This window comes from Montipora foliosa, chromosome 11 (assembly GCF_036669935.1).
Source record: "Montipora foliosa isolate CH-2021 chromosome 11, ASM3666993v2, whole genome shotgun sequence".
Classification (NCBI taxonomy): Eukaryota; Metazoa; Cnidaria; class Anthozoa; order Scleractinia; family Acroporidae; genus Montipora; species Montipora foliosa.
Genome location: NC_090879.1, coordinates 30,351,963 through 30,368,330, shown reverse-complemented (window position 1 = coordinate 30,368,330; position 16,368 = coordinate 30,351,963). Strand labels below are relative to the sequence as shown.

At 39.8% G+C, this 16,368-nt stretch overlaps 1 protein-coding gene across 8 annotated transcripts in view; it reads left to right on the top strand.

Moving 5' to 3' along the window:
- Positions 1–16,368, top strand: part of LOC137974670 (metabotropic glutamate receptor 3-like) — a 33,203-nt gene that overhangs the window by 12,504 nt on the left and 4,331 nt on the right. For 6 of the 8 annotated variants that reach the window (XM_068821603.1, XM_068821599.1, XM_068821601.1 and 3 more), the window contains exons 2-5: positions 662–1,330; positions 2,009–3,875; positions 4,402–4,495; positions 5,194–8,830. In XM_068821603.1, coding sequence (XP_068677704.1) covers positions 682–1,330; positions 2,009–3,875; positions 4,402–4,495; positions 5,194–5,382 — 2,799 coding nt within the window. In that variant the 5' untranslated portion in view covers positions 662–681 and the 3' untranslated portion in view covers positions 5,383–8,830. Of the gene's footprint in view, positions 1–661; positions 1,331–2,008; positions 3,876–4,401; positions 4,496–5,193; positions 8,831–15,609; positions 15,734–16,368 lie in introns of all 8 variants that reach the window. The other 2 variants (XM_068821606.1, XM_068821605.1) reach the window with 2 other exon arrangements.

The following is a 16,368-nucleotide window of genomic DNA, read 5'->3' as shown; positions in this document are numbered from 1 at the left end:
ATCTCCGAGGGGATGTATGTTTTTCGGTCGTTTGGACTATGTAATTTGTGATAATCCTCATTAGCATAAACTGCTACTTTGGAATTACTTTTGTAATCATTTCCTTGGTGTTATGAACCTACTGCATGCGAATAGATTACTCGTGCGTAGAATAAATTTTCGACCCGTACAATAAACTAAATTCGATATTTTCGCTGTAAACCTGCAGTGTCTTCCACCAAATTTGGGCCTTAGTCAATCAGTGTATTTGCTTTAATACTCTCTGTGTTTAATTAACATCATCTGGTTCAGTTAAAAAAACCGTAAAATTTACAACTGCTAGCGCTAAAGCTTGGACATGCGCAAAACCGTGATGAAACTGTCCCTTTAAGGTAACAAAAAGAAAAAGGACTGTGAAGCTCAAGATACAAACGGAATTGTGACACCGGAAAATGGGCCGTAAAGTTTCGGGACTTTCGAGAAACGGGCCCCAGGGTCACTTTGGTGAGAGGTGACTGCGCATGCTCATGCGTAACAAAAATGTAAGCATACGACTTCACGACACGAGAAAGGAATGAACGAACAAGATTTGCGTTTGAGTCGTGAGGAATATGGTAGAAATACTCTTTCTTATACCTGATAAGGCCGGATCGCTAACTTGTTTGCTTTTTTGCACCAACAGTTACCACATTAAGACAGACAATGATTGGTTTACTTATCATTTTCATGGTAACGCTTTCAAAACACGTGAATTGCCAAGGACGTTCCGTATTGGTTCAAGGGGATGTTTTCATAGGAGGCCTGGTGCCACTTCACACTCACCACCCCGAACATCCAGTGCAGTGCAGCCACATTAACGAGCGACTTGGTATTCAAAGACTCGAGGCCATGCTCTTTGCTATCGACAAGGTCAACAACATCGACACCATCCTCCCAAACATTTCTCTTGGACTTGAAGTATACGACACTTGTTCAAGCGAAACCATAGCATTGGACAGAGCCCTTCAGTTCGTTAAGGACAGAATATCCGTTAGAGAACAACACATCACGGGAGATCCCGTTATGGCGGGTGTTATCGGGCCAGCTTTCAGTTCCATCGCTGTCCAGGTTGCGCACTTGTTTCGTTTGTTTCAGATTCCGCAAGTTAGCTTCGATTCCACGAGTTATGAGCTGAGTGACAAAAGAAGGTTTGAATTCTTCTCTCGTACCGTTCCCCACGATCTGTACCAGGCAAAGGCGCTAGTGGATATTGCTAAGTACATGAATTGGACTTACGTCTCGGTCGTCTACAGCGATGATACCTATGGCACATTGGGATTCCAAGCAGTCAAAGAAGAGGCAAGCAAGGCAGGTATGTGGAGCTATACTAGACTTAATTGAATTCGCTCCGACGAAGGGCTAACGATCCACACCCATTACAACATAATTGCCTATTTTGCTTGTTCCTGTTTGTTGATTGCTGTTTCGGGACAGTTGTCACGCTTGAGCCGAGAGGTTGAGGTTCGTTTTAAATATTATCAGTAGCTTTTTGGACTATTTCAAATAGAGTATTTAGATACTCAGTGCCACTAGATAAACAGTTTATCAGGAAGCGAGGAACTCGGTGGGGTCACGTTTGTGGTGAAAGCTGACTTGTTTCGACACTTTTAAAGCTACCTTTCTTATCGTAAGCAAAAAAGATGTAACGGTAAAACACGTTTTAAGAGTCGTTGAAAAAGCAGTGACCGTTTACCGATTGGAAAACGGAAGCTGCGATAGAGTTTAACGAGGCGTTCTCCGGTTTAAAAAAAATATCGAAAAATGACAAGCTTTAATTTGATTGTCATTCTGCAATCTTTGACGGTACTCGTGTGTTTTAAAACGAAAACCAAAGTGGCTTTATATTTTCGGTGTGCAGCACGCCCTGAGTTGTCGAAGTTAGCAACTGATAAACTAAGGATGGAAGAAGCGGGTTCTCGAAGTAAAGCTTGCGGTAACAAGCAGCCGATTGCAACGCCATGGTTTGATTACTACGACTTTATATTTTCAGGCATATGTATTGCAGTCGCCGAGAAGATTGAGATCAAGAGTCCAGCAGACGTGTTTACAGGAGTCATCGACAAACTGCTCAGCGAGCCGCTTGCGAAAACTATTGTGGTTTTCTCCAGCCAAGAACGACAAATTGTCCGTCTGCTGCAAGCGGTGAAAGATAAAGGACAAACTGGGAAATTTCAGTGGCTTGGGACAGACGCTTGGGGAAATGTGTTGTGGCTGAAAGGGTTGGAAGAAGTAGCGTTAAACACCATCACGGTTTCGCCAAAGGCTGTGGAGTTGAAATCTTTTTATGAGCACTTCTATAATTTGCGTCCGAAGCAAAACGTTCGAAATCCTTGGTTTAAGGAATTTTGGGAGCGTCATTTTAATTGCTCGATCGCCACGGAGACTAAAGGTAGCTGTAGTGGATTGAATCTTACTCTTTCGAACAGTCCACTTGATAATCAAGTCGCAAATGCAATGGATGCAGTGTACGTGTTTGCACATGCGTTGGATGCTATTCAACGGGACAAGTGTCCGGACACACACGCAGTTTGCGAACGCATGCGCAATATATCGGGAAGGGAGATTTTGGAGTACATTAGAAATGTTTCTTTTGTCGGGGCGAGCGGAAATCACGTCACTTTTAACGCCGACGGTGACGTGGAGGGACGTTTCGACGTTTTTAAGCTGATAAAACGTGGAAATAAGTATGCGGATGTTAGAATTGGTGAATGGGACAAGGAATTGACTCTTGGGTACAATTTAACGCTAGGATTTAAAACAATCGTTTCATCTTGCCGGCCGATATGCAAGAGCAACGAAGTTAAAGTACCTGTTGCTGGAAGAGAATCTTGTTGTTGGACATGTGAAGTGTGCAATGGAAATCACTACTTGGTAAACGAAACTGTGTGCGAGCTATGTCCTCTGGGATATACACCGACACCCAGTGGTAGAGCCTGCGCACAAATTAAGATAATGTACTTTGGGAAGGACTTAAAGTTTTCTCTTCCGGCCGTTGGTTTTGCAGGGATTGGAGTATTAACCACGCTTTTCGTCATTGCTGTGCTGATTAAGTTCGACAAGACGCCTTTGGTCAAGGCATGCGGGCGGGAACTATCTCATATGCTCTTAGTCGGCATACTCATGGCTTTCAGTGTAACTTTTATCGCTGTGTTAAAACCCAGTAACGCATCGTGTATTGCGCGTTTCTTTGGTAGTGGAGTTTGCTTTAGCATATGCTACGCATCGCTCTTTATAAAAACAAATCGTATCTCCAGAATTTTCAATCGAAAGAATCTCGCAAAAAGGCCGATTCTGATCTTGCCATTTTCTCAGCTCGTCCTGGTAGCCGCAGTTGTTTCCGTGGAGATTTTACTGCTATTAATGCTGTCGTTTTTACGTACTCCACGAGCGAAACTTTTCTACCCTACAATCTCTTCAGTTTACCTCGATTGTTCGACTTCAAAACTAGACTTTGGTCTCTCGCAGGTGTACAACTTCATATTGATCTTTATGTGCACTGTTTACGCGTTTAAAACCCGGAAAATACCGAATAATTTTAACGAAGCCAAGTACATTGCATTTGCCATGTATTCATCATGTGTCGTGTGGCTGGCATTTGTGGCGGTGTATTACATGGAGGAGGCGCTGGATCAAGAACCTTTGGTTGTGTGTGCTAGTATTTCTTTAATTGCGTTTATTCTACTGGGTTGCCTATACGGACCTAAAGTGTATGTGATACTATTTAGACCGCATAGAAATGTGCGGAGACATGTGAACCCGAGTTTGAGTCTCTCCAGTTCAAGCAAGGAAAAAGGGCAAACGCCGACGCATGCCTACGTTGGTGTTGGTCAGAAAGCCGAAAATGAACGGGATAGCAGGTAGGCTCGTATAACAAGGAATAATTATCCCAAGAGTAAGAAAAAAAAGGGCGCACCTAAATCCCAATATTTCTAGTTCATTAAGTGAATCTTTTCACCGAATGCCAAACTAGTTCCCAGGGCTTTTCACCGCCGAGAGAAGGACGAGCGGTGAAAAGCCCTGGGAACGATGTTGAATGAGCAAACCTATAGAGCGTTTTCACATGACGTCACGGTGGCCATGTTGGTGTTCCAAAACAAAGAAATGGCAGCCATGATGGTGTACCGAACTAATTCTCCAGGAATTGAACTCTATATATTTTTATGCAAATACTTTCCTTTGTTTCTGTAATCCAATATGGCTGCTGGTCACGTGAGTGAAAACGCTCTATTTCACTATTTTCGCGTAAAAAATAGAGTGTTATGGGAATTTAGGTTCATTGGTTTCATTGGCTCCTTCAACAGTAAAACTCAGTGGCCATCGTGGTTCATTTGGCTCTTCTTTTTAAATATCTTTGTTTGAAGCATGCTTTCATATTTTTTTCAGTGCCGAAGATGCAATGGAAAGGAAGCGAATGTCATCTGATTGTTGCCCAGCAGCGCGTGAAGAGGAAAATCACCTGCCCCACAAAAAGCAAGAGGTACCAATCAGTCGAACAAACAAATTTACAGTCAATCCCTCAGTCGATCTCGAAAATTTTCTCAAACGAGTTGTTAGAGCAGTTTTCAAATGACTGTCGACAATAATTACGCGATTGCAATTGCTAAGGCTACGCTTAATGATTGGTTTAAAAATCTCGCGCCAGTTTATCAACCAATGAGAAGGAAAACCAAAACCAATCGCGACTGGCACGAGCGATTTTTCCCGCGCTTTGAGCAAGTTGTGCGGAATTGCTACGAATTTGGATTCGTTCCTTGCGCTGTAGGCACCTGCTGTGATTGGTCGAACTAATTACTTTGGTTTTTGTTTTACGACACTCAATTGAAAAACCGCTCAAAAGGGAAATTAACCATCGTAACCGAGAAAGATTTTTGAGCAGACGTTTCGAACATTAGCCCTTCAGTCGCCAGAAGGAAAATTTCGTTTTGTGCGATACTAGGCGATTTCCTTCGCCGAAAATTGCCTCTTTCAGTCTTTCCATTCCTCCTCCTAAACAACCGATCATCGTTGGTATCATTTCACCGTATACCCTTCCATTCGTTGTTATGATTATTACCAAGTCGATACAATCCACAAGACCCAAAACCCTGACGAACGAAGCGGACAGACCTTTCAGTAGCAATCCGCTCAAGTGTGGTCGTCATTTCTAGGCAATACTGTTTTCCTTCCTTTTCACAGATGGAAAGTTTAATCAAACATCTTAGGAAAGAGTTGACATCTACAAAGGAGTCCCTGCGTGTGACACAAGATCAACTGCTGAGCCGACTTCCCAGTGACTTGAGCTGGGCAGCGATGGGTGAAGCTAATGCCCAACAGGGGTATGAAAAATTAGACGAAAACAGGGAAGCTTCTTCTGGGTGCGTATGAAACAATCTTATTCGGGATCGATGGAATTTCATAAGATTGCAAAGCAATAAGTATGGCTGCTTAAAATTCCAAACTCACAAAGGATGAAGCCACAGTGGACCAAATAGACAATTTGATTCGTGCTAGATGTTAGTGACGAAACCAGTATTTTTGCACACGTAAAGGACACGTACTGTAGAAAGTTCTGCGACAAAAGTCTGCAAATTGAATTATTTTCATGTGATCTAAATGGTTTCGTTTTTGTCAGGAAGATTATAAAAAGTTGCGGAAAGAAGATGCCCGAAGGATCTGAGGCGTATGATGAATACGACGATCATGAAGGAAATAATTTGTGGATGTCAGATTCGAAGATCTTGAAATCAAAGAAATTCTATCGCGGTGGGAAACCTACTTTATCTAAAAGAAGGTTACTACCTTGTGATCAAGAAAGAAACATGGCAGAAAAAAGTAGCTCGCACAGAGATTTGCCAAGTGAAACACCGGGAAATGATATTATTAACTCTCACTCGAACTGTGCAAATTGCAAGGAAGACGTTTGTAGAATTGCCATCGACAATGGAATCGAAAGGAACACTTTAACGGCATATTCTTTGCCTCCGACAAGCAAAGCCGGGTATTTTGTACATGGTCATATCGATGTGGACAAAGCGGAGCAAAAACTGTTGGTGAACAATTTGTTGACGGCTCGGAATGATAAGGAGTCAAGACAAACACACCAAGAGAAAATGTGTGAATATTGTCAAGGATGTTATATTGGCAACGACGACACAAGATATTTATGCACTGCTCTTTGACTACCCACGTTCAATAATTAACCAGTCGATCATAGAAAATAATGACACAATCGTACGCGTACTTTTCTTGTTTTAGATATTCAGGCAGAGAAACATGATGCCCAAACAGTTGAGTTTCATTGGGCTCCCTTTTTCCATCCCTCAGCCCAAATACCTGTCCCGCTTCATGCTATTGCTGGTTTTCACTCACGTGATCAACAGCCATGTTTTTCAACAAAAACAAAAGGAAGCGTTTGCATAATAATAGAGTTAAAATCCCGGAGGATTTGGTCGGGGCACCAACATGGCCGCCTTTTCTTTGTTTTGGGCACCAACATGGCGGTCGTGACGTCATGTGAAAACCGAGAATAATTAGGAAACTTAAACAACGACAACGGCGACGGCAACGAGAACGTCACAAATTTGCATATTTAGAGCGCAAAACCAATAGCTTTGCACGCCCTCCACGTGCGTTTTTCACTTCTGTCCATTTCTGTTCCGTTGTCTTCAAACCGACAACAACGTGAAATAGCCAAATTTGAGGTTTTCTGAAGGATACCAGCTCCTGAAGATCATCTTTTTCATTTTTTCCCCAAAATTAAGCGCTGTTCCGACCAGTATCATTTTTTAGGAACTAGCCCCTGTCTTACTTAAAACGTTGGAATAGTCATGAAGTGATTACAATAACGGGAATTTATATTTTACGGTGACGTTCTCCTTGTCGTCGTCGTCGTAGTTGCTTAGTTAAGTTTCCCATTGAGCGAATGATACGGCTCAGTCTACTCGTATGACAAGCTGTGTTCTCCGTTCTTCTTCTTTCGTTTTTTTGATCTACTGTTGTCAAGAGCAACACGAGACTTAATCTTTTTTCAGACCTGGTGTTCCTGTTACCTTTTGTGCTCTAGTTCAAAATTTGTGAACCCTAGCTCGAAGTGATAGCGTTTTGCCAAGAATTGTCATCTCTCTCGTTTGGCCTTGGCCCATCAGTTTACTGCATTATCTAAATTTAGAGGGATGATTGCTCTGCTTAATGCAAAATTATGGATAGTGCAAGAACACAATATCGCCACTTTGTTATCCGCAAAACTCTAGCAGTACTCGTGCTAAACATAGATAATTATAATACCGAGAAGTGACGGGCTGCATTCCATCACAAATCGAGACTTCTGGGTTCTCGACCTCTGCCAATGTTCCTTTCCTTTCTTTGGATGCATTGTCACGTGTGTGATTAGGTCGTTGAAGTTACGTTTTCTTTTACTTTTAAGAATTCCCTGCATAGTGTCGTTATTCTTTAAAAATAGGGACTATTTAAGTTTTGCGTTTTACAGGCTTCTGTAGTTTGTACTTGCAACATTATTAGAAGTATTTCTCAACTGAAAACTAAAAAAAAGAAAAAAGTATATTGGGTTCATACACCGTTTGCAAGTATCCCTTTATTTACTTTTGCGTATCTTGTTAATGTTTCACTCCCTCGTCGATTTCTGCTCGTAGTTAACTCTCATGCAACGTATATTTGTCGTTGTTGTTGTTTTTGTTGTTTTTCTTGGTATCTTTAGTTAGCAGCCGTTCTAGAAGAGAAATACTAGAGAACGTTGCTGCATATGATTATTTGGCCTCGACATTTAGTGCCATCTGCTTTTGAAAGTGCCCGCGGAAAATAGGGCATTTCCGAGTCATGTCTGCCATAACCGTCGCATTTTACGTGTGCCAAATCTAATGCAAATGAGAAAGGCGGACTTAAGTGAGAAATTTTTCTGATAACGACTAGTTTCATTCATATGTAAAGTATTGGGGAGTGCCTCGCATGGGACCTCGCGTCCCGTTCGCACCCACTCTTTTGGATCTTCGTATTATCGTATTAAGTGCTACTGTTGTGTGTTTCCTTTTTTTGGAAGTCAATCCCAATAAAGCTGTTGAAAAAAAAAAAGAAGAAAGAACTAATTCCCATCACAAAACTTCGCTCTAAGACTCGCTTTGAAGAGGAGGCAGACATCATCTCGGAAATGGCCTACAGAGCGTTTTCACTCACGTGACCAGTAGTTATATTGGATTACTGAAACAAAAGAAAATTGAGTTCAATTCCCTGAGGATTAGTTTGGTACACTGTCATGGCTGCCATTTCTTTGTTTTGGAACACCAACATGGCCGCCGTGACGTAATGTGAAAACGCTCTATTTAGGGCACCTCATCCACTTGGAGTGAGCAAGACGGACACCAGTCTGAACACGATTTAGACAGTTCTGAAGTCTTCTCCCCAGTGTCGAGTACGGAGGCCACTAAAAAAGGGACAGTTGGGTGAAGTAAACAAAAATCCAGCGATTGAACTTGGCAAATGTAACTGAAAATCATAAGTAGATATTTTGAGCATGGACTTTCTGAGCAAAACCCATTTGCGTGCCCGAGCCCGATCATTGGTTTGAACGCGGCGCAAGGGGCGGGGAAAGCTCTTGTCACGCGACTTGCCGGCCCCACCTGTCACGATAAGAAACGGAATTTCGTTACCTGAAATTTGTCCTTGTATAAAACTTGATACTGAGTAAGGACGACTTTGAGAAGGGCACTTACGGATCACCTTTCGCGGCTGAAGAGCAAATAATTCAGCAGATACAGTGATTTCACAAGTCTGATAGCGAAGAAACACTGATTTGTCAGGTGATTTGTGTTCAACTCTTTAGGTGGGTGCAATTAATAGATCGATAAGTATTGTTTTCTGAAGAAATATGTCTTGTTTGGGGCAAGCATACCTCTGCGTTCTGAGCCGAGGAATCGGGTTTTACTTTTGCCGATAGCTGTCAATTCAATTGCCTTTAATCAGTATTGATTTTGAATTTAAGAATCACGGATGGAAGATCTTTTAAATGTTTAAACATTGACGCTGAAACAATTGAACCTCCGTAGCATGTTTTATAAGTAAATCGATCTTCGTAGCATATATATCGAGCGAGAGATGTGCTCATAAAATAAATAAAGCTCCATGCATGGATTTTTAATCACGTCCGGCCTATCAACAACAATTAGATGGGAGAGCGAAATATGCTCATAGCCGGCGTGGCACGATTCTTAATTAAGACAATGCAGTCTCCAGGGACAGACAGAAAGGCATAAGAGAGCACTTATAGTTACAAAGGAATTCAATTTAGATAAAGGTTTGCCCAGAGCTTGATGAATTCATTATGTAAATATATACTGCAAGAAGGTGCTTGTGCGTTATTTGATTTCAAAATAACCTTCCAGTTCCGTACACCGAGCAGACGTTTACCATACGTCCAAGGTATTTACGTCCTCTGTGTTTGTTTTCCTTAGCCTAAGGGTTCTACTTTAATTCAGACAGTAGTTTAAAAAAATCTCCTCAGAAAATACAGCCCGTTAAAACAATTTCAGCACTTTATGAACTTTTAGTCCGCCCCACCTTTTAATGAACGTTGCATATGAATCAAGCCCAAAGGAATCAGCGATTTTAAAGGGACATTGATTCTGAGAACTTTTTGCTTGGACTAAGCTTTATATTTTCGTAATCTAGATAAATAGTCAGCGTTCTTTAAATGATTTCACTTTCATGATTATATTCATTTGCCGTAAGCAGAAACCTTGGACGAATCTGCGTTGCCAAGTAAACGAGCTATCTTCTGTAAAACCATGGATTGTGTATCATCCAGGTCTTAATTGAAGGGATATTGTCTTCAAGCCCGTGTGTTTACCATTGCAAAAGTTACTCGGTAATGAGATATTAACGGTTAATGGTTCAGTGCTCACAATCTTGTCGACCATGTAATCTTGACAAATGAAAGTTCAGTAGGGAAATCTTTGTTTTGACAATATTAGCACAAGAACGATCCGAGAATATAAAAGTACTGTATACAGTTAGCCTGCGAACGCAGACGTACTCTCTGAAATACGTATGCAGTATGCGTTCGCAGTCTAAATGAATGTTGAAAATTAATCCCTCGGTGAAATTTTGAACCCGATATGCCAGTGAGATAATCGCTGAGCAACGATGCTCTGAAAAGTCGTTTTTTCACCCAACTCGGAATTTATCAGTTTTTGATAGCTATTAACTGGCTCGTTATCAAAGCTTACTAAGAAAACAAAAGGTCGAGACAGCAGAAAGCAAATCGTTATTTTTAAATGTTTCGATGTTACAAACATCATCGTCAGTTACAAAATATTTGAAAAACCGTTAGGACTATATAACAACTAGGCGAAACATGCATAATTAAATATGATTAAGTGACAAGATACACATATTTGAGTTACAGAGTGTTAGAAAGAATGTAAGAATGTAAGTTTTCTTACTAAGAAAACTTTTGAAGAGAGGGTCCCCTGTACTTTTTTGCGTGAAGCGTTATTGGGGTTATTATTTCCCCGTGAAACGTGATTTAATCTTTAATTCGTGATTCCCTGGCAAAACGTGACCCGCGAAGGAAAAGCAGATTTAACGCGATTTGTCAAAAAAACGTGTTTTGCGTGACATAATTTGTGGTTAATGGAGCTATATGTGTGTCTTAGATAAACGAGACAGTAAATGATAGGGAGAGAGTAGGAAGACAGGTAGCTGCTAGCTTCATGCAGTCCTGTGGTCTGGGTTAGAGTTGCAGTGCAACTTGATGCTGAAAAAGTTGTAGTTATCACAGGATTAGAAGGCATAGGTTAAATTCCTTTCAGACATCGGAAAAATGTACCCGCTCTTTTGGTATCCATGTGGACACTGAGAAACACAGTTCTTTGGTACCTTTGGGCGCTGACAAGTATCAAGCAAATTTAAAGTGTTTAGTCAGTAAAGTCAAAGAATGCACTGGAAAGAACACCACGAATGGCCGTGGGATGGAGCTGTGTCCTCCAAGGCAGCTACCTCGGTTCACATTCTTTCAGATGGTGAGAAGTTGAATTTCATTTCATTTATTTCCCCCATTTATTTAGAGAATTACAAGGTCTGAAAAGCTCACTACATAAAGTAAATGGAGAAGGGCAGCGATTTAGGTAAACTAGTTAGATGCCCTTTAAATTAAGTTACATTTCATTTTAAGATAAAAGATAATTACAATAAGCAAAAGAAACGAGGAACACATAGTTAAGGGATACTAAACAGTAAGTGCAGTTGTTAGTACTGAGCAAAATAATTCTGAAAAAGAGGTCTTTTAAATAGATATTTATTTGACATACTACGAATGAATAGAGGAATATCATTTCAATAATAACATCCAATAATTTTTGTGCAAAATTTCCTTATATTTGTTCTAAAAGAACTGGGATTTAGATACGTACTGTAAGGATGTGCTTCGAGTAGTATAATTATGTTGCTCAGATACAAAAGATAGAGCAAGATTTGATGGTTTGTTATCTACGATAAGATCATAAAATAGTTGACAAGTTTTTAACTTCACGATATCAGGAAATTTAATAAGGCCAAGATTTACATAATGGGGAGTACTATGCTCACGAAGTGGTACCTCATTGATGATTCTTACAGCTTTGTTTTGCAGCTTTACCACTTGAGATATGGCAGCTTCGTAGTTATTACCCCACAATACGCAGTCATAAGTTCAATAAGGATATATCAGTGCATAATAGATACTTTACATTAAAGATTTGTTGGGTACATGACGTTTTAATTTTGCAATAATATTTATGCTCTTACTGATTTTACTACAAATATAATCGATATGATGGTGCCATGATAGGGAACAATCAATAATTAATCCTAAGTAGTTAACACTGTGAGACTGCTCAAGATACTGATCCGCTAGTTTAAGAGGGGTGTATAAATTATAATTAAGTTTTTGCCGTGGTTGGAATACTACATATTTTGTCTTACTTAAATTTAAAGTTAGCTTATTTGAGCATAGCCTGTTATAAATAGCGGGTAATTTAGAGTTTATTAGGTGTAGCAATGCATCGAGATCCCTATCAGTCGCAGTCAAGGAGGTATCATCGGCAAATAGTCTTAAAGATAAATAATTAGTTGCATTTACTATATCATTTATGTAAACTAAGAAAAGAAAAGGACCCAAGATCGACCCTTGTGGCACTCCTGAATTTACGGAAAGAAAACTAGACTCAGCTCCGTTAATATACACTCGTTGCTTCCTTTTGATTAAATAGGACCTAAACCATTGGTTTTCAACATCTCTTATACCATAAAAATTTAGTTTAGACAACAGAATCGAGTGATTGACAGTATCGAAAGCTTTACTTAGATCTAAAAATAGGGATACAGCATAACATCCTTCATCAAGGGCTAACGTTATCTCGTCTATTAAATCTACGTACTAAACAGTCAGTTGTAGTGTTGTCAGATCTAAAACCATATTGGTTAGGTATTAAGATATTTTCAATAGTAAAATAGAACATTAATTGATTAAGATTATGATAACTAATGCAACGGGTTGTCAACCATTTTTTATATAAATAATTTCTAAGTTTGATTGATTTCCGCAGACCTCCGGTTATCCAAGGTTTATTAGTCTTGCCTTTAATTTTGATCGATTTGAGTGGTGCATGTCGATTACTAATCTTATTAAAGGAATGTAGGAATCTAGTCAAACTTTCATTCGCATCAGTACACTTAAATACAGGCGACCAATCTTCGAACCTCAATGCATCACAGAAAGCATTTTTAACAAACTTTTTAAAATCTCTAATTTCAATTATATCGGGAAAGGGGCTTAGTGTGGGATAAGAAGAAAAAGTAAAAACAGGCAAATGGTCGGTTATCTCGACTGTGCAACTTATTGTTGTCTCGGTACTACGTGTAGCTTCAAATATCAAGGGATTAAAGCCTTCAGAATGAATCAGATTGAGGTATTCTTTTGCAATTGTGCTTCTAACAAGTGTGTTAATATTAATATCACCTCAAATTAGGCACTTTCGCTTAGACAAAAGATGGCATGTAGAACTTGTTCAAACTGCTCGAGAAATTCACGTTGAGATCTGCCAGGAGGATTATAAATAACGCCAATTAACAAGTCATTTGTCTCTACCCAGATATTTTCAATACAATCCATCTTTAAATCATTTCTCAGAGAATAATCAAAGCTTGATTTTAAGTATAATGCAACCCCGCCCCCAGTTGAAAACAAACGATTGTCCATTAGCATGTTATAACCCTGAATATCAAAACAGTCTGTATCAACTTGAGGCGCGATCCACGTTTCTGAGCAAGCAATTAGATCGACCTGAATGGATATGGTATCTAGAATAGTACATAGCTCGTTATAATGTTTGTTTAAGCTTCTAATGTTTAGATGGAGGGCCGACAGTTGCGGTCGGACTATACTAGGAATTTCATTTAACTCCTCAATAGTGTATATACCATGATCATTAAAAGATTGTATGTTTAAATCTGGGTCATTTGCATCACTGTCCATCAGTCAATCTGAAATTAATCTATAAGCTTTGTGGCTCAAGCTTGGAAATAACTACAAATTACAACAAACCTGACCATAAAATAAGCATCTAGGTATTTCCATATATAACTCCATCTATGTAAAGTTTCCCTCGATGAAATCTCTGTTTTTTTCCACTTTCAAAAGCTGCTTTCATCACATCCTTAAGCTTTTTCTTCTTTTCTCTGTCCTCCCAAATTAGATCTTCAGTCACCCAAACACCATCTTGGAGATTACGCTTCTTTTGAAGGATTTTTAACCTTTCCGGACGATAAAAAGCTTGCATATCATCGTTCTAGGTTTATTGTCACTTCGGGACCAATTCAATGAGCATTTTCTATTACTGGCTCGATATTAAGCTGATTAGATAAGATGTCACGGATTTTTTGGCGACAGTCCTCGCTAGGAGATTCAGCAACATTATTGAAACGAAGATTATATTCCCGCGAATACCTCTCAAGGGACAGGAGTCGTTCATACAGGTCTTCAATTTGTTTCGCATAATTGTTGACAGCGCATTCAACTTCATCTACTTTAAATCTTGCGTCGTGGAGCTCACCCTTGAGTCCCTCTAGGCTTTCATTGAGAGTGTTAAACTTTTTGAATATCGTGTCCAAGGCTACTTCATTTCCCCGAACTTTATCTTGTAGCTTTGAGATATCTTGCATAATCCTGCTTTGACCACTGCACAAGTTTGTCAGCGATTCACGTACAAACGCTTCGAAATCCTCCTCTAATTATAAGGCACCAGCAGACTGCTTCGGTTTTCCTCGCTTATTTGACGACATAGTAACACAAAATCACAACATACTATTAGGTAGATATAAAAAGAAAAGTACACGAAAAATTGACTTTTCCTCTCTTATCTCAGAGCTTCAAATTTTGCAGCCATCTTGTTCGACGACCACTGACCACTGAAGTTGAATAACAACATTCAGATTTCTGTGCAGATTTGGAAAGTTGCATGACTGGACAAGTGGAATCTCTTTATGCAACGCATCACCACAAAGCAGGTCCTCATGTTAGCCGAGTCGGAAAATACCATGATACTCTTTGTTTTCCCCCCAAATTTTTTACAAGCATGGCTTCCTGTTTCCAAGATAAACAGAGAAATGTCAATATCCTGTGCCATCCAATTCTATTAGATTTTGAGATATTCCATTTCTGCCACCATTACCGGCTCTTCAAATAAACGCTAAAGACCAGGAACTCACGAGAGGATGGATGCGTAACTAAGGAAAAAATGTACGCCAGAGGACTGTTGGATAGGAAACTATACAAAGTACAATAGCAGGCACCTTATTCCTTAATATGTATGAAAGAATACATTTTACAACCCCTTCTACAAATGATCTCTATAAGAAACCAGTTGGATTAAATTTGCCAATGAATTCTGCAGAAGACCAAGAAGAAAATCACTTGGCCGAGTACAGTGGCGAAAGTGATTTAAGTCATTTCCACATCGACCTTGATGACCAAAGTGAGAACGCCCTGACATTCTCGAGAACTACTCGTTCTGGGTGAAGGATTATCTTAAATAGAGCCAGTTTGGTATGTAACTTAACTTGGTGCACGTACCAACGGAAACCATCGATTCTTCCGAGCAGAGAGAAGGTCACCTATACAAACTCCTACCTTTTAAACCGACAATAATAGAGTAAACAAACTCCTACCTTTTAAACCGACAGTAACAGAGTAAACATTGAAGGACAGACATCAACTGTAAAGCCTGTTGGAGTTTGAATATTTAAGAAACCCTTAAGGTCACCAATTCTCGTTGGTTCTTGAGAAAATTCATTGTTAAGTTGGCCAATAGAATTTTTTCGTAGGCACGCCACGCAGTTAGATGCGACGGGAAAACTGTATTTAGAATTCTGAAAAAGCCTCAGACTCTTTGGTAGCGTATTATCTCCTGAATGATAAATTGCAGTTTGTTTGGATGTCCGTGTTAACGCAAGGGTTATAATTAAGCGGAGCAGACAAGGTAAGTTTCGCATTTGAGAGCGTGCGCTCCCTTTTTGAAATGAAAAACCTGAAAGTTAAAGCCATTTTCAAATACTACATTGTTTTAGCTTTCCAGTTGTGTATAGTTTCCTTGGGTTTATTCCAAAGCAACGCGAACAATAGGGATTGTCCGAAAGACACCTCTGAAGGCTGACAGTAACCTTAAGCCAGCTTCATAGTGTCAGATCAAAGGTAAGAAAATATTAAAATATCATCATTGATTTCTTTTTTCATTTATATGTTAAACGTGATCGCCTCGATTTTGGTGTGAATGTGAGGGAATTTTGCGAATTATCTATGACGCGAGATGAGTCCAAATATTTATACGTGAATACATATAGAGGACCCACCCCCAAGTGAATTTGTGAATAGCACAATACCATGTGTGAGCACACTCGTATGTTAATGAGACAAAACGTAAAAAAATGACGTCAGCAAAGTTTGATATTCAGTGTCATATTCCATTTCTCTCATACTTATGGCACTCAAACGGTGATCCTTGTGTATCTTGTTGCCTTTCGTCGGCTCTTCGTTGCCACGGAAGTTGTTAGAGAGTTTGTGGAATTCAAATTATGATCTGCGTCACCTTGTTGCCTTTTCCTAATAATTGTGGTTTTCATTCTAATTACTTGTATTTCTGGACATAAATTCTTTCGTTGGCTCTTCGTTACCACGGAAGTTGTTAGAGAGTTTAGAGAATTCAGATCATGATGCGTGTGTATCTTGTCGCCTTTTCGTTGGCTCATCGTTTTCACGGAAGTTCTTACGGGGAGCTTATAAAAACAGGGGATTTATTAAATAAGGCCACGTAACAGACAGGGGACATC